At 49.1% G+C, this 26,458-nt stretch overlaps 9 protein-coding genes across 9 annotated transcripts; 5 read left to right on the top strand and 4 right to left on the bottom strand.

Moving 5' to 3' along the window:
• Positions 1-1,249: 1,249 nt before the first annotated feature.
• Positions 1,250-2,928, bottom strand: N7519_004098 (peroxidase family protein; the record flags this gene model as incomplete). The annotated part of the gene is made up of 7 exons (XM_057290874.1): positions 1,250-1,580; positions 1,640-1,814; positions 1,880-2,200; positions 2,256-2,405; positions 2,461-2,491; positions 2,543-2,661; positions 2,715-2,928. 7 exons carry the CDS (start codon positions 2,926-2,928, stop codon positions 1,250-1,252), a joined length of 1,341 nt encoding a protein of 446 aa, XP_057152076.1.
• Positions 2,929-4,614: 1,686 nt separating this feature from the next.
• N7519_004097 (CFEM domain-containing protein) lies at positions 4,615-6,291 on the top strand (the record flags this gene model as incomplete). The annotated part of the gene is made up of 8 exons (XM_057290873.1): positions 4,615-4,713; positions 4,777-4,912; positions 4,969-5,153; positions 5,212-5,248; positions 5,306-5,373; positions 5,435-5,817; positions 5,875-5,942; positions 6,005-6,291. The coding sequence occupies 8 exons, from the start codon at positions 4,615-4,617 to the stop codon at positions 6,289-6,291; spliced, it is 1,263 nt and encodes a 420-aa protein (XP_057152075.1).
• A 1,129-nt stretch (positions 6,292-7,420) lies between these two features.
• On the top strand, positions 7,421-9,567 carry N7519_004096 (GMC family oxidoreductase; the record flags this gene model as incomplete). The annotated part of the gene is made up of 3 exons (XM_057290872.1): positions 7,421-7,476; positions 7,547-7,963; positions 8,028-9,567. The coding sequence occupies 3 exons, from the start codon at positions 7,421-7,423 to the stop codon at positions 9,565-9,567; spliced, it is 2,013 nt and encodes a 670-aa protein (XP_057152074.1).
• Positions 9,568-9,888: 321 nt separating this feature from the next.
• N7519_004095 (uncharacterized protein) lies at positions 9,889-11,469 on the bottom strand (the record flags this gene model as incomplete). The annotated part of the gene is made up of 1 exon (XM_057290871.1): positions 9,889-11,469. One exon carries the CDS (start codon positions 11,467-11,469, stop codon positions 9,889-9,891), a length of 1,581 nt encoding a protein of 526 aa, XP_057152073.1.
• Positions 11,470-12,250: 781 nt separating this feature from the next.
• Positions 12,251-13,801, bottom strand: N7519_004094 (sugar porter family MFS transporter; the record flags this gene model as incomplete). The annotated part of the gene is made up of 1 exon (XM_057290870.1): positions 12,251-13,801. The coding sequence occupies one exon, from the start codon at positions 13,799-13,801 to the stop codon at positions 12,251-12,253; it is 1,551 nt and encodes a 516-aa protein (XP_057152072.1).
• A 2,573-nt stretch (positions 13,802-16,374) lies between these two features.
• Positions 16,375-17,469, top strand: N7519_004093 (telomere length and silencing 1 family protein; the record flags this gene model as incomplete). Its single annotated transcript, XM_057290869.1, has 3 exons — positions 16,375-16,724; positions 16,785-17,167; positions 17,231-17,469. 3 exons carry the CDS (start codon positions 16,375-16,377, stop codon positions 17,467-17,469), a joined length of 972 nt encoding a protein of 323 aa, XP_057152071.1.
• A 915-nt stretch (positions 17,470-18,384) lies between these two features.
• N7519_004092 (actin family protein) lies at positions 18,385-20,032 on the top strand (the record flags this gene model as incomplete). The annotated part of the gene is made up of 3 exons (XM_057290868.1): positions 18,385-18,495; positions 18,624-19,095; positions 19,156-20,032. The coding sequence occupies exons 1-3, from the start codon at positions 18,453-18,455 to the stop codon at positions 20,030-20,032; spliced, it is 1,392 nt and encodes a 463-aa protein (XP_057152070.1). The 5' UTR covers positions 18,385-18,452.
• A 771-nt stretch (positions 20,033-20,803) lies between these two features.
• Positions 20,804-21,675, bottom strand: N7519_004091 (ADP-ribosylation factor-like protein; the record flags this gene model as incomplete). Its single annotated transcript, XM_057290867.1, has 6 exons — positions 20,804-21,077; positions 21,149-21,220; positions 21,272-21,334; positions 21,402-21,421; positions 21,470-21,542; positions 21,626-21,675. The coding sequence occupies 6 exons, from the start codon at positions 21,673-21,675 to the stop codon at positions 20,804-20,806; spliced, it is 552 nt and encodes a 183-aa protein (XP_057152069.1).
• Positions 21,676-22,650: 975 nt separating this feature from the next.
• On the top strand, positions 22,651-26,455 carry N7519_004090 (DNA-directed RNA polymerase I core subunit RPA135; the record flags this gene model as incomplete). The annotated part of the gene is made up of 2 exons (XM_057290866.1): positions 22,651-25,591; positions 25,647-26,455. 2 exons carry the CDS (start codon positions 22,651-22,653, stop codon positions 26,453-26,455), a joined length of 3,750 nt encoding a protein of 1,249 aa, XP_057152068.1.
• Positions 26,456-26,458: the final 3 nt, after the last annotated feature.

The following is a 26,458-nucleotide window of genomic DNA, read 5'->3' as shown; positions in this document are numbered from 1 at the left end:
GTTACACCCCCGGCAGGTACATTCGAGGAGCCTAGGATAGTGTCGAGCCAGGGCTAAACTCAAGTTAATTAAACTGATATAGATTGGTACAATCAGATACGGGCAAATGCAGAGTGACAGCCTCAATGTTGGAATCACAGGGCAGGGCGCAAAGAACCCCGCATAGCTAGTACGGACACTGCCCCGACACTAAACAATCCTTGTCATCCTACCCATTATAGCCGACCATTAATGTGTAGATGCTTCTGACCGCTGCGTCCGAGCATTCGCTTCCTTGCGAGACGCGTACGATAGTTTAGAGCTATCGCTTAGTTGCATGAGCGTGGTTTGTCGTTGGTCTGTCGTTGGTCTGTCGTTGGCCGGACCGTCCAAGTAGTTCTCTAGACGATGCGCGACTTCTGTTTAATCGGGCCTAGTGACCTTGGCAGATGAGAGTTCTTTGTTTGATTTCGAGGCGTCTGATCGGAGAATTTCCCAGATCCCAAAGGAACTGGATCGAAGAAGCCAAATCTGCTACAATGGTATTGCAAAGAAAGGAAGTGCAGAGGTTCCGGGGTCAGAGCGATGAGTTCCAACCTTGGAAGGTTATTCATATCGAAGAGATTGAGGTTGGCTCCTTCCCTAAGCAGATTTGTACCTTCCTAACACGTGGTTATCCAAGTGCCGTGGTCTTGGCAGATTCTATGTATGTACATATATGTAAGCTACATATGTACATACTTGAGACTATATGCATGAGTATCGATAACTACAACTTCAAATTAATGCAGCCGCTCCTAATAGAGGTGTATGAGATTTCGACATCAAAAAATAAAAAAACGGGGCTCAGCCGGGAATCGAACCCGGGACCTCATCTATATTGGTAATTCTGAAACCAGAGATTTCTCCCGAAAGATGAATTATCCCACTAAACCACTGAGCCGCATAGTAGATAAGATCCCAGTTCTGCTTTCATGGAACAATCTCTGAATCGACTAATTCAGACAGCCCTACTTAGGAGGAATGCAAACAAGGTCTCTACGCAGGTCCCCATGAAATGCCAGCCTGCATATCCCTGCATATTCCCGAATCTTAATCCCCAACTAGGATTTGCACGTCTCGGTTCCTTGATATCCCCGTTTCGGGCTTTCACATGAAGACAAGTCAAGTCTGTATTAACGAAATATTAACGAAATATTCTACTAAAAGATCCTAACTCAACCGTATTATTTAATAGTACAGCCAATCCATCCAAGCGAACCCATAACGTCTAAAGAGCACGATTGCTCTTCATAGCACCGGGGAAATTGTCTTGAAGGGCTTCCCATAGTGGCTTCCCTCCCATCTGAAGATCCTGGAATGCCGGACAAGTAAGGTTGAGCAAAGGCACAGCGAGGATATTAGCGACGAACTCTAACGGCTTGGCCACGGTCGAGTATATCCCTGCAAGCGCGTTGGGGCTGGCGAACTTCAGTACCTCAGTCACGAAGCACAGTAAGTTGTTATCCTCCAGCAGACCGGCCAGGTTCAAGACACCACCTGTCAAATCCCCTAGATCAACTCCCGCAAAGCTGTCTACTTCACCCAAGTTCCCTCCAATGCTAGATTCAAATAATTATTAGAAATTTATCAGCGTGGGTCACCTAGCAGGGTCTCATACCTTCCGAGTTCTGGATATTTCAATATAAAGTCAATGACATCCAAGTTAAGTGAGATGAGTCCGTAGTCCACAGGAGTCTTGTACCAGTTTTCGGGAATCCTTTCCCATCCTTCGCGGTAGGTTAGGTTGTGTTCCGGGCCGTAAATACCATAGAAACTCCGGAGGTGGCTCTTAGCTAGGATGCGGGTCAGCAAATCTCGCATATTCAGTCGGATTTCACAATCTCTTGAATCAACTTACTCAGTGTTCCCTCTGGATTTTCAGCAGAGTGATTTCGGAACAGCCGACCTGGGAAGATGTAACCGGCGTTGCGCGCAATGAGCCCCGTCACAGGTCCATAGTAGAAATCCGGGTTTGTATGAATAGTCTCGTCCATACGGATCTTTGCGCGTTTGGCCATGAGACTCATGTCGTAGGTGCCGTCGGTAGACATATTGTACCAAGCCATGAACTTGTCCATATTCAGTGTCCAGCTGTTTCCGGTAACGTAGAGGTCGTCACGAGTGTTGGAGGAGTCTGCTTCGATGAAGTTGTGCGAGCCAATCAAGCCTTGGGGTTCGCCTGCAGGTGGTGTTAGCGATCGACCCGGATTTGCAAGCAAGTGAGGTGTTCGAACCGAGGACGCCACCCAAGTTGTTCAGCAGGTTGTTAACGCCAGTATCGGGACCACCGATGGAGAAGCTGGGATCGAGGGACAGTACGTCACCGGTCCAGACGGTGCCCATGATCGCAAGGATGGTGGCGAGATCGACGCCCATGCCATACACTATACGAAAGATGTTAGGATGCGCTGCATCGACAATCTCATGATGCAATAGTACCTTTGTTGATTGCTGCAACCACGTTTGTGAACTTTTCACGCTTAGCTTAGGATTCGACGCCAGTCACGCGGGAATAACCTACCGATACCACTCCGCTCCGCGGAATATACCCATGATTTGCCAGTGCATTGAGACCTGGACAGGGGCCTCGCTGGTCACCGTTTTCAAAATCAGGGGGTTGGAATGCATGTTCGCCGGTAACTAGAGTTAATTGTTACAAATGGTGACAGCTCGGGGGAGCTTTTGTGCCATACCGTCAACAGGCGATTTCATCAAACTGAAGAGAAACCGCTTTTCATGTTCCGTCTTCGGCTTGGCTTGGTCCTGAATATTGGCATATGGGCAAGGCTTGTGCAAGCCCTGATGATGTCCTGAGTGGCCATTGTGGCCATTCATTGATCCGGGGAAAGCCGACACTAGGCTAAGGAGCGACAGTGGCCAGACCAAGAGCCCTGGAGCGATGCGCATGATGATCGAATATGTTAGTCCTCCGCTAGAAATTCCAGTTTGCCCCGGGGTTCGCAGGGATCATGTAAAGAGCGACTGAAGAACACACTTCTAGGGGAATAAAATAATGAGTTCTTTAGATATCCCGCGGCAATTCTGTGCCTAGGTAACTCTTCGGATGATACGGAGCACACATGCTGAGAAATGTTGATCCCCTGAATGGCCCCGTCCTAGCGCTCGAGTCCACGGTACGGAGTAGACTATTTGCAATTATGGCCCAGAGCATCGTAGAGACAACTGGCCAGCTGTATGGTAGCCGTATTGCACAGAATACGTTTGTATGTATATCGTAAATTAAGTCCCACTTGATGTCAAACGTCAGCTTCAACCCCCCTTCTTTCTTTCGTGAAGCATTCCGCTGTAGTACATCTCGTTCTCGTTTAGCACCCCCCGTAAAAGGCTCTGGATAGCACGGTACGGAGTACACGCCCCTGATTTCTGCATGGCCATTTGTGTGGCTATATCTCGGCTGAATTATGGATATATTGGTAAGTTGATGCTGATCAACTCTGGTTTGGGAATGTGGGAAGGCTCTTGTGGCGGAGATGAAACTTGGCGCATGCCTCCGGTGAGCCGACTTTTAGCAAAGGTCCCCTTGATAAATTCAAATCTTAGTTCAATAACTTCAATAACAGCGCCTAACAGTGCCTATCACAGCACTACAGCACTAGGCTTTTGAGCTATACAACACAAGTCTTTGGATCTGCATTGCTCACCAAATCCCATCAAATCCCGTAGGTTGCGTGTATATTGTAAATACTTTCTATCGAAGCGATCTTTCCCTCAGATAGCAGGACTCTGGGCCCACTTTAGATAATAGGTATTCGGATCGTCTCCGGGGATTCGGAGAGACAAAGGGCTACTACGGAGTAGGGTACGGAGTACAATAGTCATTGTTCCGGACCATATCCCGCCTGTGGGTCTTTCTGGAGGCAATTAGGCTCAATTAGAGGAATTGGAACGCATAAGCCCGTTCCGAGTAGGGCCGAGTACGAAAGTCCCACAGCTTGTCAGGGTCTTTGGTTTGCTCGATGGACGTCCAGCCCGGTATTTGTGCCCATTTGTGGGCCCCTAAAACGTCTAAAGTGGGCCAAGGGTTGGGGAAGGCTCGTATCTGTGTAGATCCCAATTTTCTAATTTTCTAATTCAGCCACATTCGCGGCTGGAACCTTAAAAAGAGTGTAAGACCACCTTAGGCAACTCCACGATGGGTCCCAAGAGCCGTCCAAGATTACCGGCTGAATGGTTGTATGGAAAGTTTTTGTACTTGCGTCGTCTAGTTTAGGAAATCCCAGAGATGTGGACTGCTTCCAGGCCACACTTCGATGCTTGGCAGAGAGTCAAAACAGTTCCCGCAATGTTAATACCAGATCGTCTAAACATCTAGACAACTACGGTGTACTCTGTAGAAAGGCAATTTTTCGAGGATAAACGTGGGCCACTACTTAATCTTGAAGCTTGAGTTGTTCATGCGCTAACAATCCCAACGTTGGATGTACATCAAACTAACAAACTCTTATATCCTAGTCAAGTGATCGTCATGTATCTCATAAGATTAGATTCTCCTGACTCGCCTCGTCAAATTTAGTCCAAATCCTCTCTGTCAGTTTCTTGATCACGAATGCATCCTATCCTGTAGTCTTCACAATGCGTTTGTTCGGTGCAGCAGCCCTCGTGGCCGCCTTGTTCGCAACGACTGTTATAGCAGGGATGGAACAGTTGGCGGCCGTTTTACCCTCGTGTGCGGTAGGTATTTTCAATCTTTCTATTGCTCCTTTGGCGCGAAGTTGATAACACTGACCTATGAAGCTGAAATGTATGACGACTTCGGTGCCACAATCGTCCTGCGAGCCAACCGACCAGAAATGTCTATGCACTGATGCACATTACACGGCCGTTCTGCAGAAATGCGTTCTTGTCAGTTGCACAGTTAAAGAATCTCTAAGTGAGTCAATGTTTCGTCCTTCATCCCCACTGGTCATCATGGCTAACAACTGCAAGCCACAAAAAATGTCACCTCAACAGCGTGCGGAGCCCCTATCCGGGACCGCACAAAGATTGTTTCTCATGCAGGGGTTGCAGGTGGAATTGTAGCCCTTATCGCTTTCGTTCTTCGCATGCTGGCTCGATTAAGCTGCTGTGGTGGTATTTTTGGGGCGGATGATTGGACAATGATGTTCACGATGGTATATACAATCTTCCCTTTGCTCGAAACTGAAATCTCTTCTCACTGGAAATTAACAGGCTCTTCTCATTCCACTTTCTGCACTCTCAGTCGTCTGTATGGTTCCCGTTGTAGCTCGTTAAACCACCTTCACTTGACTAACAATCCCTATAGTGGCCGATTCAGGTTTAGGAAAGGATATGTGGACCATTCCTTTCGACAACATCACCCATATTCTTTATGTGAGTACTCCACAGTGCTGGCTTTATGCACCTGCCAAGGGAAGTTGTCTAATTGCACCAGGTCTACTTTTGGGATGAATTGCTCTACCTGAGTATTCTGCCGCTGACCAAAATATCAATCTGCTTCTTCTACCTTCGTATCTTCCCTGATCAGAGGTTCCGGATGGCAACTTATGTGGCTATTGCACTGAACGTCGGCTACTGGATTGCCTTTGTCTTGATCTCGGTGTTCCAGTGTCGACCTCTACCCGGAGCGTGGCACCGCTGGTATGAAGAAGAGAATTATAAGTGCAACCATATCAATGCACAGGGCTGGGCAGCGGCAGTGCTCAACATGGTCCTTGATATAATCGTCATGGTGCTTCCACTGCGCCAGCTATACGGTCTAAACCTTTCCGTGAAACGAAAATCATATGTGATGTGCATGTTCAGTCTGGGCATCTTGTGCGTTTCCCTATTTCATCCTGCTCCACAATGTCAATAACTAACTCTTGAGCTTAGTGTCACCCTTATCAGTATCCTACGGCTGAATTCACTAATTCACTTTGCTTCTACCACGAACCTAACATGTGAGTATCTCTTTTCTTCCCCTTCCTCTTTCAATCTGGGCAATTGTATTAACATCTATAAGGGGATTACGTGACCGTCGGATATTGGAGTACTATCGAATGCGACGTTGGCGTTATCTGTGCTTGTCTGCCTGCCATTCGATCTCTACTACGTCGTATATCTCCCGGACTCTTTGGCGATACTGCCAAAGTCAAATCTTCATACGCTATGGACTCTCATTCTCGCGGGAATGGGTCTCAATTTGCAGCTGTCCCCGCCCAGAATAAGAATCCTGATCGCCAATTCTACCCGCTGGATGACATAGACACCTCAGATGAAGCCCGGCTACACCACCCACACCCGGTGTAGTTGAGGGCGAAGAGGGGAGGTTGTTTTATGTGGGGCAATTACTTTCATTCCCTTGATTTCCTTTGCATTTTGTCTTTGTATTTACTTATGTAATTATTGGATCCCACCTGGGCACCGAACTACGATGTCTCTCTTTGATGTCTATATTTTTCAGATATGTATTCAACTGACCACTAACCACTAATTATTCAGAACTCACATTGTACTTTCTCTCATATGAAGTTAACCCCATATAATGTAAGAGGATAATTCAGCAGGCTTTGGTGGAATAGGAAGAAAGCAAGATAGCATCACTATGCTGTACATCCCCAGCTCTGCACCAACAATAAGGGGCTGGAGCTTTCATGGAGTAATACTTCACACGCTTTTACCATTTAACCGAAAAGTGAGACAACTCCCGGGAAATCAAGTTGAGTTAGGTTTTGGATCTCACAATGAGAGTGGATATCACCCCAATCCACTTAGTCGTTAATGTGGCTTACCTAGGTAGGGTCCGGACGTCTACGATGTACTCCGCAACAACCCCCCTGTATCATTGTTGCAAATGAAAAACATAAACACCCAAACAAGTCTAGCTTCACCGTTAGATTGGCGTTTCCTCGAGCTGTACGATCGGCATGTCAAGCGGCAGAGAAGACGCTAGCAAGTCGGCACGGGTGGTCAGGATTTAGAATATATTGATTGGCTGGCCAGTCCCCACAAGCGAAAAGTATCAATTTCCTTGTATACATTGCCAAGTTCAATACGAGTCAGAACCATTCTTACTTCGTATGTACATGAGTTATAGGAATAGTCTGTTACTAGGGCCGCAGTGGCGTGCTGCGGGATGGCTATCCATGCATGATACAGGCTAATGCAGAAAGTGGAAGCTTATGTCGATCGCCTTCACGAGGAAATTGAAGGAATATACCCAATAACGTGGCCAAATATCGTACTAGGCATGCCCGCCGTGCTTTTGCTTTTATGGTCTTATAATAGAGTCAGGAGAAGGGCTTGGTGGTCATTAATATACCCCAAATCGGTTCTTTCGTTGTCTGTTATTGCTTGATTCCATTTTGTTTTGTTTCGTTTTGTTTTGTTTTTTTGATTGCTTTTGATTTTCGGAGAACATCTCCGTCTTTTCTCCTTTATGCGTTTCTCTGCAGTAGTTGGACTATTGTCCACCCTTTCGGTTGTCTTGGCTTCGTAGGTGCACCTCCATGCCCCGGTGCCTGCTTGGATCTTGATGACACAGAAGACTAACGCCAGAATCCAGTGACCATGGACATCATAAATTGCACAAGCGGTCTTCGGATAACGAGAATTCCGCTACTGAGTATGACTATGTCGTTGTTGGCTCTGGTGCTGGAGGTGGCCCTGTAGCAGCACGATTGGCCATTGCAGGATACAAGGTGCTTCTTCTAGAGGCAGGTGATGACCAGGGAAATGCGACCCAGCAGATTGTCCCCGCCCTGCAGCTCCAGTCCACCGAATACGAACCGATGAGATGGGATTATTTCGTGAACCACTACTCCAACTTGACTCGTCAGGAAGAAGACTCCAAGATGACTTATCGGACTCCTGCTGGCGACCTTCATGTTGGAAGCAATGCGCCCAATGGCTCCGAGCCCTTGGGAATTTTATACCCTCGAGCAGGTACTTTGGGGGGATGCTCTGCTCACAATGCCATGATGTGAGCCATATCTTCTCGGTGTCTATCCAACGTGACTATCATATGCTGACCAGTGTCTCGATAGTACCATCTACCCGTACGAGAATGACTGGGAGCAACTGGCCAGTCTCACTGGCAATGATTCATGGTCCGCCTCAAACATGCGACAATACTTTACGAGACTAGAGCGCAACCGATACCTGCCCAGCAGCTTGGTGGGCCACGGATTCGACGGATGGCTCACAACGAGTCTTACAGACTTGCGTCTCGTCATCGAAGACCAAAAGCTTCTGTCCTTAATCCTGGCCGGTGCGACCGCCGCGGGTAAAACACTGCTGGGTAAACTGATCACCACGGTCACGGGCCTCGCAGAAGTCCTGCTGCGCGATCTAAACAACCCCTCTCCCTCGCGCGACTACGAGGAGGGTCCATACCAAGTGCCTCTCGCCGTGGATGTTCCCGAGTACAAGCGGACAGGCCCTCGAGAATTCCTCATGAAGACAGTCAACGCTGTGAACTCAGATGGTTCGCGAAAATATCATCTTGATATCCAGCTGAACACCCTGGTCACCAAGCTCCGGTTCGATACCACCGGCGCTAAGCCACGGGCTACCGGTGTTGACTATCTTCGTGGACAGAGCCTCTACCGCGCAGACCCCCGGGCTTCCCAGACATCGTCGAACGGGACACCAGGTAGCGTGAGTGCTACTCGTGAAGTGATTCTGTCTGCAGGCTCGTTCAACACCCCCCAGCTGCTGAAGCTGAGTGGTATTGGACCAAAGGAGGAGTTATCCAAACATGGAATTTCAACCCTGGTGGATCTCCCCGGCGTCGGTCGTAATCTTCAGGACCGGTACGAGACAGGCACAGTGGGCAAGTCACCCACCGATTTCGTCCTCACGTCCAAGTGTACCTTTTTGTATTCTCTTCCCGACCCCTGTCTGGAACAGTACGAGAACAATCCCCTCTTCAAAGGCACCTATACCACCAATGGAATCGCCATTGCCATCATTCACAAGTCCTCTGTCGCAGAGGACGAGCCCGATCTATTGATTTCAGGAGCACCTGCCAACTTCCCCGGCTATTATCCCAACTACTCATACGAAGGTCTCAAAAATGCCCAGCACTGGACCTGGATCACGTTGAAGTCGCGCTCCCGTAATAACGCTGGCACGGTTGAGCTCCGATCTACTGACCCGCGTGATACGCCCCTTATCAACTTCCACTCGTTTGATTCCGGAGTGACCACAGATGGTGCAGATGAGAAGGATCTTCAGGCTGTGTACGAGGCAATGCAGTTCTCCCGCACGATCTTTGATGACCTTATTCCCCTCGATGGCGGGTTTGAAGAGGTCTGGCCAGGACCCAATGTCACTACCGAGAGCCAGATGAAAGACTTCATTAAGCGGGAAGCATGGGGGCACCATGCCTGCTGCACTGCTGCTATTGGAGAAGATGGGGATCCTCAGGCTGTGCTGGATTCTGACTTCCGTGTTCGTGGTGTTGACGGTCTGCGTGTTGTGGATGCTTCTGTCTTCCCCAAGATCCCGGGGTACTATATCGCCCTGCCTATTTATATGATCAGTGAGAAGGCTGCTGAGGTTATCATTGCTGATGCTGTATAATATTGGTGCTGGCATCTTGTTTGCAATTCTCATCGGTTGCTTTTCTCTTTCTGCTGTCTGTGACTGATCATCTGCCATTCTTGTATAAGTTCTTTATTGAACGTTTCTGATGAGTGCCTGGAACCTTTCTGGTCTCAAGCCTTTATGCAAAGCATACCTGTTGGTAATTGTGTTTTGCGCAGGACGTCATCTACTATAGGACACACCTAGGACATTATAATAGTAAAATGATAATTTCTATCTCTAAGGCAATGCCAAGAACTGTATAGTAACACCAAATATATGCAAATTATTATCAGCCAATTATTCAAATCATATACATCATGCAGCTGTAGCCAGAGCAATAGGCGCAGCAATAACAGGTTCAATCTCAAATCGCATCTGCGGCGCAGTTGAATCACACCAAGTGACGATACGAGTGATCTGCATCGTGCCCCTAGGGAACGAAGAAAGAACAAGACAAGCCACTGCTTTACCCAACTTTGTACCGAGTAGTTCTTGATACTCAGCACTACCATGTCTGAATACCATACAGCCAACCTCTTCTGCCTGTGACCATCTAACACCAAATCTGGGGTAGAGTTCGTGACGTATATATGGACCTGTCTCTTCATTCCCGATATCGGTAAAGATAACATGCCTCAACGTTTTCAAGTTGAAATCAAGCAAGTATTGAGCCCGAGCAACCTCATTCCAATGAGGACCATCTTCCCTGTAGATCCTCTCAGCAACAAGAACACCACGAGCAACTCGATGTTCATATTCGTTAACCTCAGGCGTATTTGGTCCCGGCTCCCTTCGGAGATATGTATAGCGGTATCGCGGACCGCCGCGAGCAATATTCATCGATTCCACATCACCACCTTCTAGCGCCACGGGCTCGACTGCGTAGTACGATTCATCGATTGTCCAAGGCATTGGCTGTGCTCTGTCGGTCATCTCTTCTATAGTCAACATTGCCGGTTGGATTCGACACCCCGGCTCTTCGGGGTCGTCAATCCATGCTTGGTATTGTGCCCCTTTATTTCTGTACCTGGTGACGTCCTTCACAGTCGGCTCGGTCCCAGTTCTCACTCGCCCACCTGCGGTGTCGGATGAGCCAGCAAGACGCCGGCGTTTGCTGCTGCTGCTGCTGCTGCCCCTAGATCCATGAAGGCCCCTGTGTTCGGCATCGGCTCGTGCTTGGCTATCCAGAGATCGCCGACGTCTCCTGTCGCTTGAATTGCTCGACCCTGATCCGCTGGAATATTGGGGTTCTTCGGGTTCTACCGAGACACCGTGCATTTCCACGTCTTCAAGGTTCAGATCGAGACTGTCGTCGTCAGCTCCGTTATAGACCTCTTCGTCGGCATTGTATTCACCTGGACCAGACGCACTCACGAAAATAGAGCTTTCTCCTGGATCGGGGAATGATTCGTATCGGGACCCAATGAGGCTAGCATCCTTCATATCAGAAGTAATGTCTGTGTGTGGATTTCTTGCTGCGGCGGAGTAAGAGTCACCACCTGATGCAACCGCGTTATTGGAATCGGTATGGCTTACCTCGTGTAGACTGTCTGTATGGAAACTGCTGGTTGAGAGGGGATATGGGTTATCGTCAGACGAAGACTCATCGTCAAGTTTTGTCATACTCATTTCGGGTGTTATCCCTGTGTGAGACTCGCTGGCGGGGGTAGCTTGGGGGTAATAGTCATCGCTACTATCCTCATCTTCACTGCCTCGGGGCTGGTTAGCTGGACCCGCGCCTTTGATCACATTCTTAGGAAGTGGTTGACGCAGGGCGCGTCTTGGTGCCTTTTCCACTGGACGGTTAGGCCGGGCTCCTGAAGGTTGACTGTAGTCGTGACAATCGCATCGGCGTCTTGGAAAACACCTTAGTGAGTGACGAATCCTCTTCAACATTGTGGTGTTTTTTTGCGTAAGTTCTTGAAGTAAGATAAAATGTGGTACTGATGTTATTGTTGGATAATGAAGTTGGAGCGAAGACCAGGAGACATGCAGAGGGGAATTATATAGGCAACGTCGAACATTTGAATGGTCTTCGTTGAAGTTATTGTTAGTTCGTCGTGATCAAACACGAAATTCACCAAAAATAAGGCCAAAGAACAAAAAGACAAAGAATGAACAATCAACAATACCCCAGGGTCGTGGACGAGGGATCCAAACATAGCCTTGGAAGACAAAGGAACTCGAAGTGGAGCGGCTTATTTTGGGAAAACAATAAGTCCGAGAATATCTCAATAACAATGACATGGTATGTTAAAGATAGTAAGCTTGAAACCGACAGAGTTGCAGGAATAAAAGACAAAGAACCCGGACTTGGCGTTGGTGAAAGAGTTGCCAATGCCACCTTCTACAGAGACTAACCAATTACATTATGTTGAATTGGATGTGTAAACTGGTATATCATACCATAGGGGAAGAGGAAACTATAAGACTTATCGGTTGTTCAGCGGTGGGGAGTCCTCAGAGGCAAGTATTTACGTCTGATACCGAACTGCATTTACCTAGTGCTTATAGGACATCTTATAGGGAAATGAATGAACCAGTAGAAACTTGAAATTTGATGGGCTCATTCTAGTGGTCTCATCTATTTGAATTGTACTTTAGTACAACCCATTCCATCATCATCATCATCATAGTATATACAGTGGGCAACGTCGCAATAAATTTAATCCATAATTTAGGCATTCTCCTTCTGATCAATCGCACCCTTCTCTTCCGTCCGCATCCACACGTCCACCTCAGCAGCCTCACCCTGAGGCAGGTGACGGGCCATGGAGACAATGTCCCATGTAGTCGGAGCATCGCGGAAGACATGGTTAAGAGCCTCCAGGTTGCGGTTCATGGTCTCGGGGTAGAAGAAGTAAACCGAGATGGGAATGCAGGCAGAGATAACAGCGTACACAATGTAGTACTTGTACCCGATGGTATCAAGCGCGACAGGAGTGATCATGACAACCACAAAGTTCCACAGCCAGTGGTTTCCAGTCGAGATGGCGGACATGGCGACACGGAGACGCATGGGGGCGACTTCGGTACAGTAGAGGAAGTTACCGCCCAGGAAACCGACAGGATAGAACGAATTGAAAAGGAAGATGAAGACGGCCGAAACAATCGACGCGTTTCTGTTGTCCTCGAAGCTGTTGGTGATGGCGAGGACTATCATGCAGACGGACATACCAGTACCACTGATCATGAAGATCTTTCGGCGACCGAGTCGGTCGATGGCAAAGAAGGCGATGAAGCTGCAGAAGAACTTCCAGGTCATGGCGCATGAAGACAGAATGCGAGCCAGGTCGCTGCTCATGTTGAGGTTTTCTTCGAAAATTGTCGACACGTATGTCGAGATCAGGTTCCCACCACACATCTGCTGGAAGAATTGCAATGCGACGCACAGGCAGAACCGGTAGATAAGGCGCTCGTCGTCGGCCTTGCTGGAGGTGAAGATTTCCATGATGGAGGCGCTGTTGACCGTACTCTCGAGGGAGGTCTCGATACCAGCGATTTCAACGCGGACGGCCTCGTCATCGTCAGACAGACCCTTGTAGGCAGCTAGACTGCTAGTAGCCTCTTCAATACGTCCAACACGCACGAGCCATCGAGGAGACTCGGGAAGCAAGAAGACTGAAAGCACGACAGTGAGGGAGAAGAAGAAGGAAACGGCCAACGGGATACGCCACTGCAGTGCGCCATCCACTTTGCTCAAGCCGAAGTCAATCCAGTTACAGAGAACATAACCCAAACAGATACAGACACCGTCGACGACAACATGTTGTCCACGATGTTTGGCTGACGTGCACTCGGACTGCCAGACAGGAACGGCAACACTCAATTGACCGACACCGACACCGAGGATGACACGGCCGACGACGAATTGTGGCAAGCCATAAGCCGCAGTCTGCAGCAGTTGGCCGATGATAGTAAGGATACCACCCAGGAAGATAGTCTTGCGGCGACCGAGTCGGTCACCCAGGAATGTACACGACAAAGCTCCCAATAGAGCACCGATTTGGAAGGAGCCGATCACGGTACCCTTGTTTGTGGAGTGTTGGGCGTGCAGGGCACCCTCTGTGTTGATTGTGTCGATCTCGGGGAACACACTGACCCAGCTCTGCAATGAAGCCAAAGGGGCCAAACCAGACTGGTTATAACCGAAGACGATGAAGGCCGGTGCTACAATGAGCAATGCCTGCGCTACGCTCAGCGCCTTTCCTCTAAATAATGTGAACATGTTGGAGTGTGTCTAGGAAAGGCCACTCTGAGGGATGAGAGAAACAAAGAGAGAAGGGGCCTCTACATGGGTTTATACCCTGCTTTCGGTCAACCCTTCTCGTGGAGACCCCGCATCACAAAATTACAATTCTCTGTGGGATGGAGAATCCCACAGTGGATAGAATATATCATAGCTACATAAAGTATATCCACCATGGTGGCACCTTTTAATCAAATTTCGAAAAATGCCCGACTGTGACTCGGTCACAGCGCCGACTCCACGGGGTAGGTTTGGTCCCGGTGTACAAGGATCCCGCGCCTTCGCCACTCCCGACTCAAAAACACTTAACTCCATGCGCTTAATACCGAAAATGAGAGGTAAGTGGCGGGATGCTATAGCATGTCCAGGGCTGATTGGAGGGAATACCGAATATCGGAGACGGGTTTCCGAATCCACGATCTCCATGCTCAATTATAACGCGGGATGGGGAAGGTCAGATGTGTTTAGGGCAATAAGAATCTTCCGAGCAATGCCGGCATAAGAACTTCGGTTTGGTTCCGATGTCGCTCATTGCCTAACTCGGGCCGGGCTCGGCTTTGGTTGGCCACAAAAAGGCTTGAGCGAGCCCCAAATGCTTGTGCACCCCCTGCCAAGTGCCAAGATATAGTAAATTTGACTTCGAATCTCACCTGGGGGTGTTGAGGGAAATGCACCCCACCATCTCGGTCACTCTCCGGATTTGTCCGCGCACGCTTTCTTACAGATCGTGGGGATTGTGTCATCGAAACGAAAAAGAAAAGGGAAGTCTCAACCTCATCAGGTGAGCCATGTTCTCGCATATGATATACGTATATTGTACATCGGAGCATTCTTCCCTGGTGGATACCTTCCCGCGTTCTCGGTCTCCGAAAGATGTCCGGGAAATATTGTTGAGAAGACGTAGGCAAGATAGCTCCACACCGTGAACGTATTTGGCTCACCCGCAGAGATTTCAACATTATTTGCGGGGTCTAGTAGGTGTCGAGGATGATAAGGTAGAAAATCTGACCAATAATCAAATGGGTGAATTGTGTAAAGGTCAGCGGTTTTTCTAATGGCCAAATTGAAAGAATATGCTCCCATCTACACCGCATATCTAGGTAGCTTCCAAGGTTGGAGCCTCAACCAGCTCTAACCTACCCGAGTTACCCGAGTAGATATTCCTGGTGTTTCTTTCTCTCTCGTGAAGCGCTTTCATTATTTGCATCTATCAAATCCGATTATTGACCAGACCAGAAATACATAGACCCATCCGGCTAATCCTCGGTCATGTTCTAGAATTTTATTCACCTACGATGGATGCATAAGTCGGAGAAAACCCTATATCGGTTAGGCACGGATTGCATTTGCCGTCTGAGACGTTCCGGTCTCGGGAATTCTGAGCCCTTCCCAGAGGATTCATAGTTATTAATAATTCGAATTAGCCCTGGAGACTAAACGCGTCATATCCATGTGTGTTTTCTGTGCGTGACCCAGTTTCCCGCCCCCTATGGAGCACGACACTGGAGGTTCGACTTTCATTTCCCTTCAATAACTCAATGTACCATCTTACCCTGTCTCGACTCATCTGCAAGACAATATCGCCTGCTATAAACTTCCCAGTCTTGGAAGATATCGTCCAAATTGCATTACCCTTGGTGGTCTCTGCCAAGGCATGCATATAAGGCTATTCGGTTAAATTAGGTACGATTTGGGGGCTAATTAAGCACAAACCTTGGCATTTTCCCGAGAGTCAAATCCCACTTGGTCGGGGATCAGGACACTCTCAAGGTTCAAACTCTAATGTTAACTCCGATACTTTATTCTCCTTGCCTACAGCATACAATATATGGAGTACAAGTCTTGTATACCTCTATTCTTTAATTCATGTAGCAAAGGCATTGTCTGAGCTTCTCTTAATGTCAGACCACTTTCTGCTCCCTTTCCCCAATCTTGAAATTGAAGTACCCTTGTGTTGTTAGAAACAAAAAAAATATAAAACGAATATAAAACGAACACTCCATCTATGATTAAAGATATTACAACATTGAAAAGTAATGAGATCGGCTACAGGATTCAATTGTGCACACGAATATAACACCTAGCAGAAGAGATACCGCATGGTATACCGTTCGAGGCTCGAGAAAGCTGACATCATAGTATTAGCAGCCTGGTCCTGCACTCCCGAGGTCCAAGGCTAGAATTACGTGTTGGTCTACCTTACCTAGCCAGCGTGGCCATGTCAATATCTACCTCACCTATGCATCTCTCTTTGAGCTGATCTAGCTCTGTTGTGGGCATAAATTTGACTAGATCATCAACTATATTTGAACAACCATATTAACTAAACGCCGGTGTATAGGGCAAGTTACCACAACCAGTTTCATGATGTAGGCCTTGACCGCCTACTATATCTCTTCCATGCGCCTTCGTAAGCCCGATAAAGTAGGCAGAATAAAAGGCGGTCGGCGATCAACGAATTATAGTTTGTCTACTGCTGAAATGACCTCAAGTTGGCAATTAATTTCTCACTCGTCTTTACCCTACCACACGAGTTCACATTGTCGCAAACCATGATGGACCCTCAAGAAGAAGTCGTACCAACCGAGCCCCTGTTTCGCCCAGCAAAAAAGCGCAAGTTCATGCGACGACGTCCCGATCCTGAGCTCGCAGACACCGAAGAGGCCGATAATCAAGATGAGAATCCCAGCGCGTCACAAGCTCCAGGGAGCAGTAATATTCGACGCCGCGCAGTTCGAAAGGGTGGCATTGGGTTTTCTACCGCATCACGACTAGGAGATGATCAGGGCCAGCAAGTGGCGCTAGTACCAGCAGCCGGAGAAACCGAGGACGAGAAGATACGAGCAATGAATGAACGTTTCACAGGATATACCGGTCAGACAGTGGATGTTGACAAGCACATGTACGAATCCTTTCCTACAACTGGTCGTCCCGTTCGTTTGATGTGGGCTAACGAGATAAGGATGGCATTCATAGATTCCGAGATGGCTAAGCGCTACCAACCTGAATCAAAGGCGGATCATTCAGGTTCCAACCAACCAACCCAAGCGGAAGTCGCCGGGGGGCTGTCAGTGTCTGGACACCAGACTCGCGAACCTGCATCGCTAGGAAAACTCCACGAAATCGACCTCGGCCAAGAAGCCACATTGCGAAATATTGCGCGGACAGAAGCTGCGACTCGGCAAATGGCCGAGAAGGGAGAATTGCCGACGTCAGCGGATCATGCTACTTCAGAGACGGGTCGCCCTGGCCCAGATGGCAAGTCATGGCGCAATCGCAAGCAGAGGACAGAAGCAGACATCGCAAGAGATCGTCTTGTGGAGGAGGTACTGCGTGAGAGCAAATGTGTGTGGAATTCAAATGGAAATCTTACATGGTGTGTGTCTTTGCTAACACTAGCTGTTATAGTGGAAATTTATGATGAACATGAGGAGGAAACCCAGATGGATGACCAACAGGCTGCCGATGACCGCGTTGCTGAGCAGTTCAGGCGAGACTTTATGGATGCGATGCAGTCTCGGCGTCGGACTCGGCCCGCAGCAAAACCGGTGGCCAATGTTGAAGGGCCTCGGGGTCCGAAGCTTGGGGGCAGTCGCAGTGCGAGAGCTGCAATGCGGGAAAAAGAAGCACAGGCGGGAAAGAAATGATTGTTATTCTCGTCTGAAACGGCAGGTTCCTTTTGATATGTACTTCTATGTACTTGGTTCTCTGAGACATGTGATGTGTTTTTACTCGATATGCATACGATACCATAATGACTTTGCGCCAATGCTATTTCTGACTATCTTTTTGAAGGGCTACCGACCAAGTCACAGGCTGGTTCTAATCGCGGGTGATCTACAGTTTGCGGCCAATTATCTTTATCCTTCTGGCTCCCATCCCCAGGAAGGAATGAAGACATTGTAGTATTATTTCAAGCACAAGGTCTGCAGATTATCCCAAACCAACTAGATATTCAATTTAGCAAGGTCCTGCGTTGGCAAAGGCAAAAGTCGACTAAACGACTGACTATTTTTCGTATATATATTTTCTGGAGACATGCTAGGTGAGTGATGCATACACCCGAATAAGCCGAATGATTTTTTTTTTGTCCAGACGTCAAATTAACATACAAGCGCATCAAGATGTGAGAATAATCTTGAAGAAAAAAGTGAAATGGAAATGATATCTTCAATGTTCAATGTTGTTGTTGGGTACATATTGTTCGGTATAGATCATCTTTGCTTCGTTGCGAATTATAGCTCATCAGCTTACACTTACTTTCTCATGTGGCCTTCCAATATGGACATTCCTTTCAAATACTCTGTATATCTCCAATATTTAATCATAAAAATGATACAGGGCCCAGGAGGTGCCATATGTGAGGTCCTAGAACTACCTTAGTCAGCACACCAGTCCACCTGAGATGACTAAGCCTGATCGTGAACTGCCCGTTTGGGTGTCAAAGCCAAAGCTACACCCGCACCAAAAAGACCCGCCCTTCTCCTGCCTCCAACCAGCCCCTCTGATTGTCCGTCCAATACGCATGGTCACGTCTTGATTTGTCTCCAGGCGACTTAATTCAAAATATTCACATGATCCTTGTGACAGCTACCGCCCTTATCCTAGATATACCTGCACAACTTTCGCGATGAACCCTTCCAACCCACCTCAAGCTGCCGAGTATGGTGGAGGTATGTAATCCCAGATATGCCATCCCAATTGCGCCTGCTATTGCAATCCCAAAGAACTCTTACACGCTATTTAATGCGCAAGATACTAATGATCGCACTGTAGATGAGGTGTCGGCTATTGTCCTGAGACCCAGGATATTCAACCACCCGCGCGGGCTTTGCTGGTGAAGATGCTCCCAAGTCACTGATCCCAACCTGCTATGGAAAATACAACGCCGACGGCCAAGAGAAGTTCGTATTTGGCGACGACGTATTCGTTACCCCACGCCCCGGTCTGTCCATCCACAACCCGATTGGCAAGGATGGAATCGTCGAGGATTGGGATATGGCAGAGAGAGTCTGGGAGCACTCATTTACGTCGCGACTCACCGGCACAAAAGCGGGCAACCCCTTCCAGAACGGATTAAACGACGTTTCCCCGGACGAGCTCCCTGCGGAAATGGAGGTGGAGTCAGAGGAGAAGCCTTTGTCGGACAGCCCATTGTTGATGACAGAGCCTGGATGGAACCCGGCGAAGGCACGCGAAAAGACTATTGAAATCGCAATGGAGAAATGGGATACCCCGGCCTTTTATCTGGCGCGCAGTGGTGTTCTTGCTGCGTACGTATACCAGGCTCACTATGAGATGTCTACCATTTGCTGACCCAATTCCATGCGCAGTTTCGCTTCCGGCAAGGCCTCCGCCCTTGTTATTGACATTGGAGCTTCCAACATCTCTGTTACCCCGATCCACGACGGCATGATCCTGAAACGGGGCGTTCAGCACTCTCCGTTGGGCGGTGAATACATCTCGTCGCAGATCAGGGCAATCTTCAAGGCCAACACCCCACAACCCATCACAATCACGCCGCATTACCTTATCAGCTCGAAGTCGGCTGTCGAAGCTGGCCAACCGGCCCAAGCTAAATACAAGACCTTCCCCGCGGACAAGGCACCCGATGCGTCGTACCGTGCTCTCCTCGAGGAGCGCACACTGTCCGAGTTCAAGGAATGTGTTGTCCAGGTTTGGCCCGGGCCTACAAGGCTCTCAGCCCCCAGCCCCACGGGCGTTTCCAACGAAGATATGGCTCGAACTACCCCCGGTCGCCCATTCGAGTTCCCGGATGGGTACAACCAAGTCTTCGGTGTCGACCGTTTCCGCGCCGTGGAATCTCTGTTCGATGCCAAGGCTGCCATTCCCGACCCCGACTCGTCTTTCCCTCCCCCGACACCCGCGCAGACTATCCCGGAACTTGTCAAGGCTTCTTTGGCCGGTGTTGATGTCGACCTCCGGCCCCACCTGCTGGCTAATGTCGTTGTGACTGGCGGATCCAGCTTGCTTTATGGCTTCACTGATCGTCTGAACCACGAACTGATGCAGATGTTCCCTGGTCCCAGGGTGCGTGTCACTGCTCCCGGTAACACCTCCGAGAGACGCTTCGGTTCCTGGATTGGAGGAAGTATCCTGGCTAGTTTGGGAACTTTCCACCAGATGTGGATCTCTAAGAAGGAGTACGAGGAGCATGGACCGAACATTGTAGAGAAACGTTGCAAGTGATCCCATTCTTCGCATTTCACTTTGTTTTTGTTTTTGATGTTACGGGCGTTACTGCGCTACCTTGGGCGCTTCAAAGGGTTTTTGAGCAACTCCGGATCTGGCCCGTCTGCAATGAAGGGCTTACAAAACTGATCTAGATATTTTGTGTACGACTAATGCCACTTGATTTGATTTGTCTGAGAATAATCAGCAAGCCATGGTGTATTCCGTACAGCAATGTAGACCAGCAACATATGGTGTAGCTATGATATTGCAATTATTTACGGAATTATTTTTTCCGGCTTTCATACAATCATCCACAATATGTGTTTAATGTGGGATGCCCATTGGCGGGGATGCTTATTCTGCATCGATGCGTTGGCAGCCAACACATCAGTGGTCCGTGTTTCATTTATTTATGTTGGCCATGCCCAGATTGGACTTTCTGTCAATTTCTTCTCCTATGAACATTGCCGAAACATTCTATTACATATCGATCCAGGAAAGAAATCAGGGGAAAAAAGACGAAGAAAAAGAACAAGGATCAAACGAAGCGCACATGACCATTAACATACATCATCATCAGGGACTCGAGAATCCATGAGCAACAAGAAAAAAGGAAACTACATCGTCAACATCGTTACATCCGAGGCTGCGGGCCAAACATGCTAGAGTCTACGGGATATGAACACAATCAAAATGCGAGACAGTTGAGGGTATGAAAAACAAAAGGGATATCGCGAGTCGAGGTCGAAGGTCAAAGCTGGCAGACACAAGGGACAGACAGCATCCTTATCGGCTAGCTCGTGCAATGAGCCAGTGCAGGACAGCGTCAAGATTGGTCTCCTCCTTGGCGCTGATACCATAACAGCTTACTTCGCGATGAGTGATAGATTTCAGATCCATCGCCTCGATGATCTCATCAACAGACAGCTTGTCTGAAAGATCGGACTTGTTCCCGAGGACCAGGAGGGGGATGCTATCCAGCGTGGGCTTTTTCATCAGGTCGTGAAGTTCTTCAGTCGCTACTGGGAGTGCAGCGCGGTCTGCTGCATCCACGATATACCTTCGCTTTGGTTAGTATGCCAACCGGAAGGGAGAGAGGACACAGGAAATGAGGAAATAAGCCAGCCTTACACGATCGCGTTGACGCCCCGACAATAGCGTTCCCACATCGGCCGAAATCGAGGTTGCCCGCCCAGATCCCAGCTGCGGGGATAGATTAGCGCCGCCGTGCTTGATCGGGAAGGATGAACATACCATTTCAAAGTCACATGGCCTTTCTGCACTCTTTTGGTGTTGAATCCGATTGTCGGGATGGAGCTATAAGGAATAGGAATTAGGACATGGTCCAGATGGGATCTCAGCTGTGAGACCATCTATAACTTACTCGACAGTGAACTCCCCACCCTGTTATGGTCAGCCAGGACCCATGAGGACATTATCAGATCGACTTACCGCCAACACACGCAGCAGAGAAGACTTGCCGGCATTCTGAAGACCGATCATGGTGACATCCATCTCACTGGCCCTGTATGGAGTCTTAGCTGGGCTTCATCTGCGGGGACGGGCCGTGGTCTCCCGAGAACTGCATCTATCAAACGGCCCACTTACCAGAACATCCTCAGAAGCCAGTCATAGATAGCACGAAATATGCCGGCCATGACGAAGAGAGGGATGAAAAAGGAGAGGGAAAGAACAAGAAAAAGAGAAAAGAGACAGTATAGTAGAATAGAACTACCAAAAAAGAAAGGCCAAAAGGATGAAGAGAAAGCCTGTGTGGAAAAAGCTCAGGATGACAAAAGCCAGAGAGTGGGGTCAACCTTGTTAACTGCGCAACTTGATATTCAGGTTGATCTCTTGATTCGAGAGATAGAAAAAAAAAGAAGTAAGAGGAAAAGGTTAAAAGAAAAAAAGAAAGAAAAAGAAAGAAAGATCGTCACACCATAACAAACCCAGAAACAACAATTTAGGCCTATTATTAGAGGGAAAGGATGAGGATGTTTTAAGGGGATAACCGCCGGCAGATGTCAACACAAAAAGGATATTGGATCTACATATGTACTATTTTCTATGGAGAATTGACCGATCTACCTACACACATGACCCGAGGGCGCTTACCCTCTGGCCTCAAAATGGAGGGGGTTTGAATGGCGTTGTGCAGCATATTCAGCCCGTGTGGCGTTTACAAAAAGTTTCCACATTCCTGTTGGTGTTGGAAATTTTAATCTAAAGTTTACTGGGATTAGGGGTTCAAGAGCACGTCAGGAACTTGCAGTTGAACTAGAGTTTTAGTAGGGACAGATGGGATGAACGGGCATGAACCTCTGAACGTTCGAACTTTTGGGAACCTCATTTGGGCGCCTCAGGCCATAATGCATATCACCACGTGATGATAAGCATCCGGCTCCACCCTCGAAAAATTTCCCCAAGCAGAACAGACCTTCTCGTCTTTTGGCAGCCTGCCATTGTCGGTTCAATTCCTGTTGTCTCGTGGCTGTATAATATTGGGCGGAGGAATCGAACCGATATTGTTGCGTTTTTATCTTTACATTGACGGTCACATTTATTGTGCCGTTTAGTCCGTCTTTTTTTTTTCCTATACATCAATCGGCTTTTGAGAGCTGCGATTTTCTATCATGGCTCCCGCAGCCACAGATACCCAGTGGTCAGTCGAATACGACACCCTGCGACGGGAGAACCTGTTCAGGAATCCTCCTACCGATCACACGGCTTATCCATCACTGGCCGAGTCGATTCGACCGCATATCGATTCCTTCAATGCTCTCTTCGAGGACAGCAAGATCCTCGAGGCAGGATTGAGGGATATCGGTACCAAGACCTTCCTCGATGGTGAATTAGAAACCTATGAGCAGAAGAAGGCCCGTCAAGCAGAAGGCATTCGCCCGCCTAAGCGGAATCGCTTGAACGTCCGCGTGCGTGAAATCTTCCTCGAAAAGCCTACCCTGCCCCCCACCAACAAGTACACCACCCGAAATCGTGAAATCTACCCTTCGGAATGTCGAGAGCGCCATGCGACGTATCGTGGTAAGCTCCGCGCTCGCCTCGAGTACCAGGTCAATAATGGAGACTGGATGGAGTCTGTCCGCGAGCTGGGTAATGTCCCCATCATGGTGCGCACCAACCGGTGTCACCTTGAAAAGGCCACCCCCGACGAGCTAGTTCGACACAAGGAAGAATCGGAGGAACTGGGTGGTTTCTACATCGTCAACGGTAACGAGAAGCTCATTCGTATGTTGATTGTCGGCAAGCGCAACTACCCCATGTCCATTATTCGTGGTTCTTTCGTCAAGCGTGGTCAGACCTACACAAAGTTCGGTGTTCAAATACGATCCGTCCGTCCCGATCAGACTTCGCAGACCAACGTGCTTCACTACCTCTCCGATGGAAACGTCACCTTCCGTTTCTCATGGCGCAAGAATGAATACCTTATCCCCGTGATGATGATCCTCAAGGCACTTGCTGAGACCAACGACCGCGAAATCTTCGAGGCCATTGTTGGTGGTGCTTCCTCCAAGGGAATGAACAACACTTTCGTCACTGACCGTGTCGAGCTTTTGTTGAGAACCTACCACGCCTACCAGAAGCACAGCCAGTACGATTGTCGATCTCACCTGGGCAAGGCTTTCCGACCTGTGCTCGGAGTGCCCGCTGACATGCCCGACGAGGAAGTTGGCACAGAGTTCCTCCGCAAGGTTGTTCTGCCCCATCTTGGCAATGAGAATGTCACCGAGTCGCAAGATTGGGACAAGTTCAAGTTGATTACCTTCATGATTCGCAAGCTTTACTCTACTGTTGCAGGAGACTGTGCTCCCGACAATCCCGATGCCGTCTCCAACCAAGAGATTCTGCTTGGTGGCTTCCTTTACGGAATGATTCTTAAGGAACGTATTGAGGAGTGGCTCCGTTCATTCGGTCCCATTGCCCGAGACTGGTCCATCCGCAACAATGGGGCAAAGTTCACCGATGAAGCATTTGAGCGAGACTTCCTTTCCAAGATCGTCAAGCGATCAAACGAGAACATTGGTAATGCGCTCGAATACTTCCTCTCCACCGGTAACTTGGTCAGTCCTACGGGTCTTGATTTGCAACAAACTTCAGGTTACACTGTCATTGCAGAGAAGATCAACTTCTACCGTTTCATCAGTCATTTCCGCATGATTCACCGTGGTAGTTTCTTCGCTCAGTTGAAGACCACCACTGTCCGCAAACTGTTACCAGAAAGTTGGGGCTTCCTTTGCCCCGTTCACACTCCTGATGGATCGCCTTGCGGTCTGCTCAACCATTTGTCGCACAAGTGTTTAATCGCCACAGACAACCTGGATGTATCTCATCTGCCTCGCACTTTGGTTCAGCTTGGTGTCCGGTCTGAGTCTTCAGTGGCTCTGGACGAGAGCGTGGTCGTTCAGTTGGATGGCCGAATCATTGGTTACTGCTCGCCCAAGCAGGCCCAGAGAATCGCCGATACCATCCGGTACTGGAAGGTCGAAGGCAAAAACAACATCCCTCGTGAATTGGAAGTTGGATATATTCCCAACTCAAGCGGCGGACAATACCCAGGTGTCTACATGTTCTCCCAATCAGCGAGAATGTACCGCCCTGTTAAGTATCTGGCGCTGGATAAGCTGGATTACGTCGGACCATTCGAGCAGCCCTTCATGGAGATTGCCTGTGTGGAGTCTGACTTGATCCCCGGTCTTTCGACCCATATCGAGTTCACGCCCACGAACATCCTCTCCATCGTCGCGAACATGACCCCCTTCTCCGACTACAACCAATCTCCACGTAACATGTACCAGTGTCAGATGAGCAAACAAACCATGGGTACGCCAGGTACCTCAATTGCTCACCGTACCGACAACAAGCTGTACCGCATCCAAACGGGTCAAACGCCAATTGTGCGGCCACCTCTCTACAACGCTTACGGTCTGGACAACTTCCCCAACGGTATGAATGCAGTTGTGGCTATTATCTCCTACACCGGATACGACATGGACGACGCTATGATTATCAACAAGTCCGCACACGAACGTGGCTTCGGTCACGGTACAGTCTACAAGACCAAGGTTGTTACTTTAGCCGAGAACGACTCCCGCCGCAACAAGTCCAAGCGTGAGGTCACTAAGCTGTTCGGATTCGCCCCCGGCGACGAGATCAAAGACCAGGTGCGCAACACTATCGACGAAGATGGAATGCCGCACCTGGGTGCTCGTGTTAAGGAAGGTGATAAGATCGCGGCCTGGCACAATGTCCGCTTTGATCCCGCCTCCGACACGTACGTCAACGTCGATGGAGTCACCCACTACATGAAATACAAGGATGCCGAGGAAGGCTACGTCGATAGCATCCGCATCATGGGTTCCGAGTCTGGCAACGAGCCTGCTCAATCGCTCAGCATCAAGTACCGCATTCCCCGAAAGCCCGTCATTGGTGACAAGTTCTCCTCTCGTCACGGTCAGAAGGGTGTTTTGTCTCAACTCTGGCCTGCAGTCGACATGCCCTTCTCCGAGAGCGGCATGCAGCCCGATCTGATCATCAACCCTCACGCTTTCCCATCCCGTAAGTTCCCCTTTCTCTTAACATCAAGTATATTCACCCATCTAACCTATCTCAGGTATGACAATCGCTCAAATGATCGAGTCCATGGCCGGCAAAGCCGGTGCCATGCACGGTCTCCCGCAAGACTCCACTCCCTTCCAATTCTCCGAAGAAAACACGGCAACCGACTACTTCGGCGAGCAGCTCCGCAAAGCCGGCTACAACTACTACGGCAACGAGCCGTTATACAGCGGTGTCACGGGCCGCGAGTTCTCCGCCGACATCTACATGGGTCTGGTCTACTACCAGCGTCTCCGTCACATGGTGAACGACAAGTTCCAAGTGCGTACGACTGGTCCTGTCAATGCGCTCACGGGCCAGCCCGTGAAGGGTCGTGCGAAGGGTGGTGGTATCCGTGTCGGAGAGATGGAGCGTGATTCGCTCATTGCTCACGGTGCGGCCTTCTTGCTGCAGGATCGTCTGATGAACTGCTCCGACGCCCAGCATACCTGGATCTGTCGCTGCTGTGGCTCCTTCCTGTCTACGCAGGTTGCTGTTTCCGGCTCATCCCGCTCCCGCACTGCTATCAACCCTGGTGCTGCGGCTGCGGCTGCCAAGGTTGCTCCTAACCAGCAGAGCGCTAATGCTCATGCTGGTGCTGCGATTGGTGCTGTGGGCGGTGTCAATGGTGTTGTGCGCTGCCGTCGTTGCGCCCGTGAGGCTACCTTCGATGACTCCCGTGCTGAGGTCTGGGAAGATGGTGATGGACACCGCTATGTGGGCGGTGACGACGTTACTATCGTTGCTGTGCCTGGTGTGCTGCGGTACTTGGATGTCGAGTTGGCGGCTATGGGTATCAGGATGAAGTTCTTGGTGAATAACTGATAT

Source organism: Penicillium mononematosum (genome assembly GCF_028829835.1).
Source record: "Penicillium mononematosum strain IBT 11891 chromosome Unknown utg000002l:1.0-8112719.0:1.0-8118358.0, whole genome shotgun sequence".
NCBI lineage: Eukaryota > Fungi > Ascomycota > Eurotiomycetes > Eurotiales > Aspergillaceae > Penicillium > Penicillium mononematosum.
The sequence above is the reverse complement of the archived record's forward strand: the minus strand, read 5'-3'. Positions and strand labels throughout refer to the sequence as shown.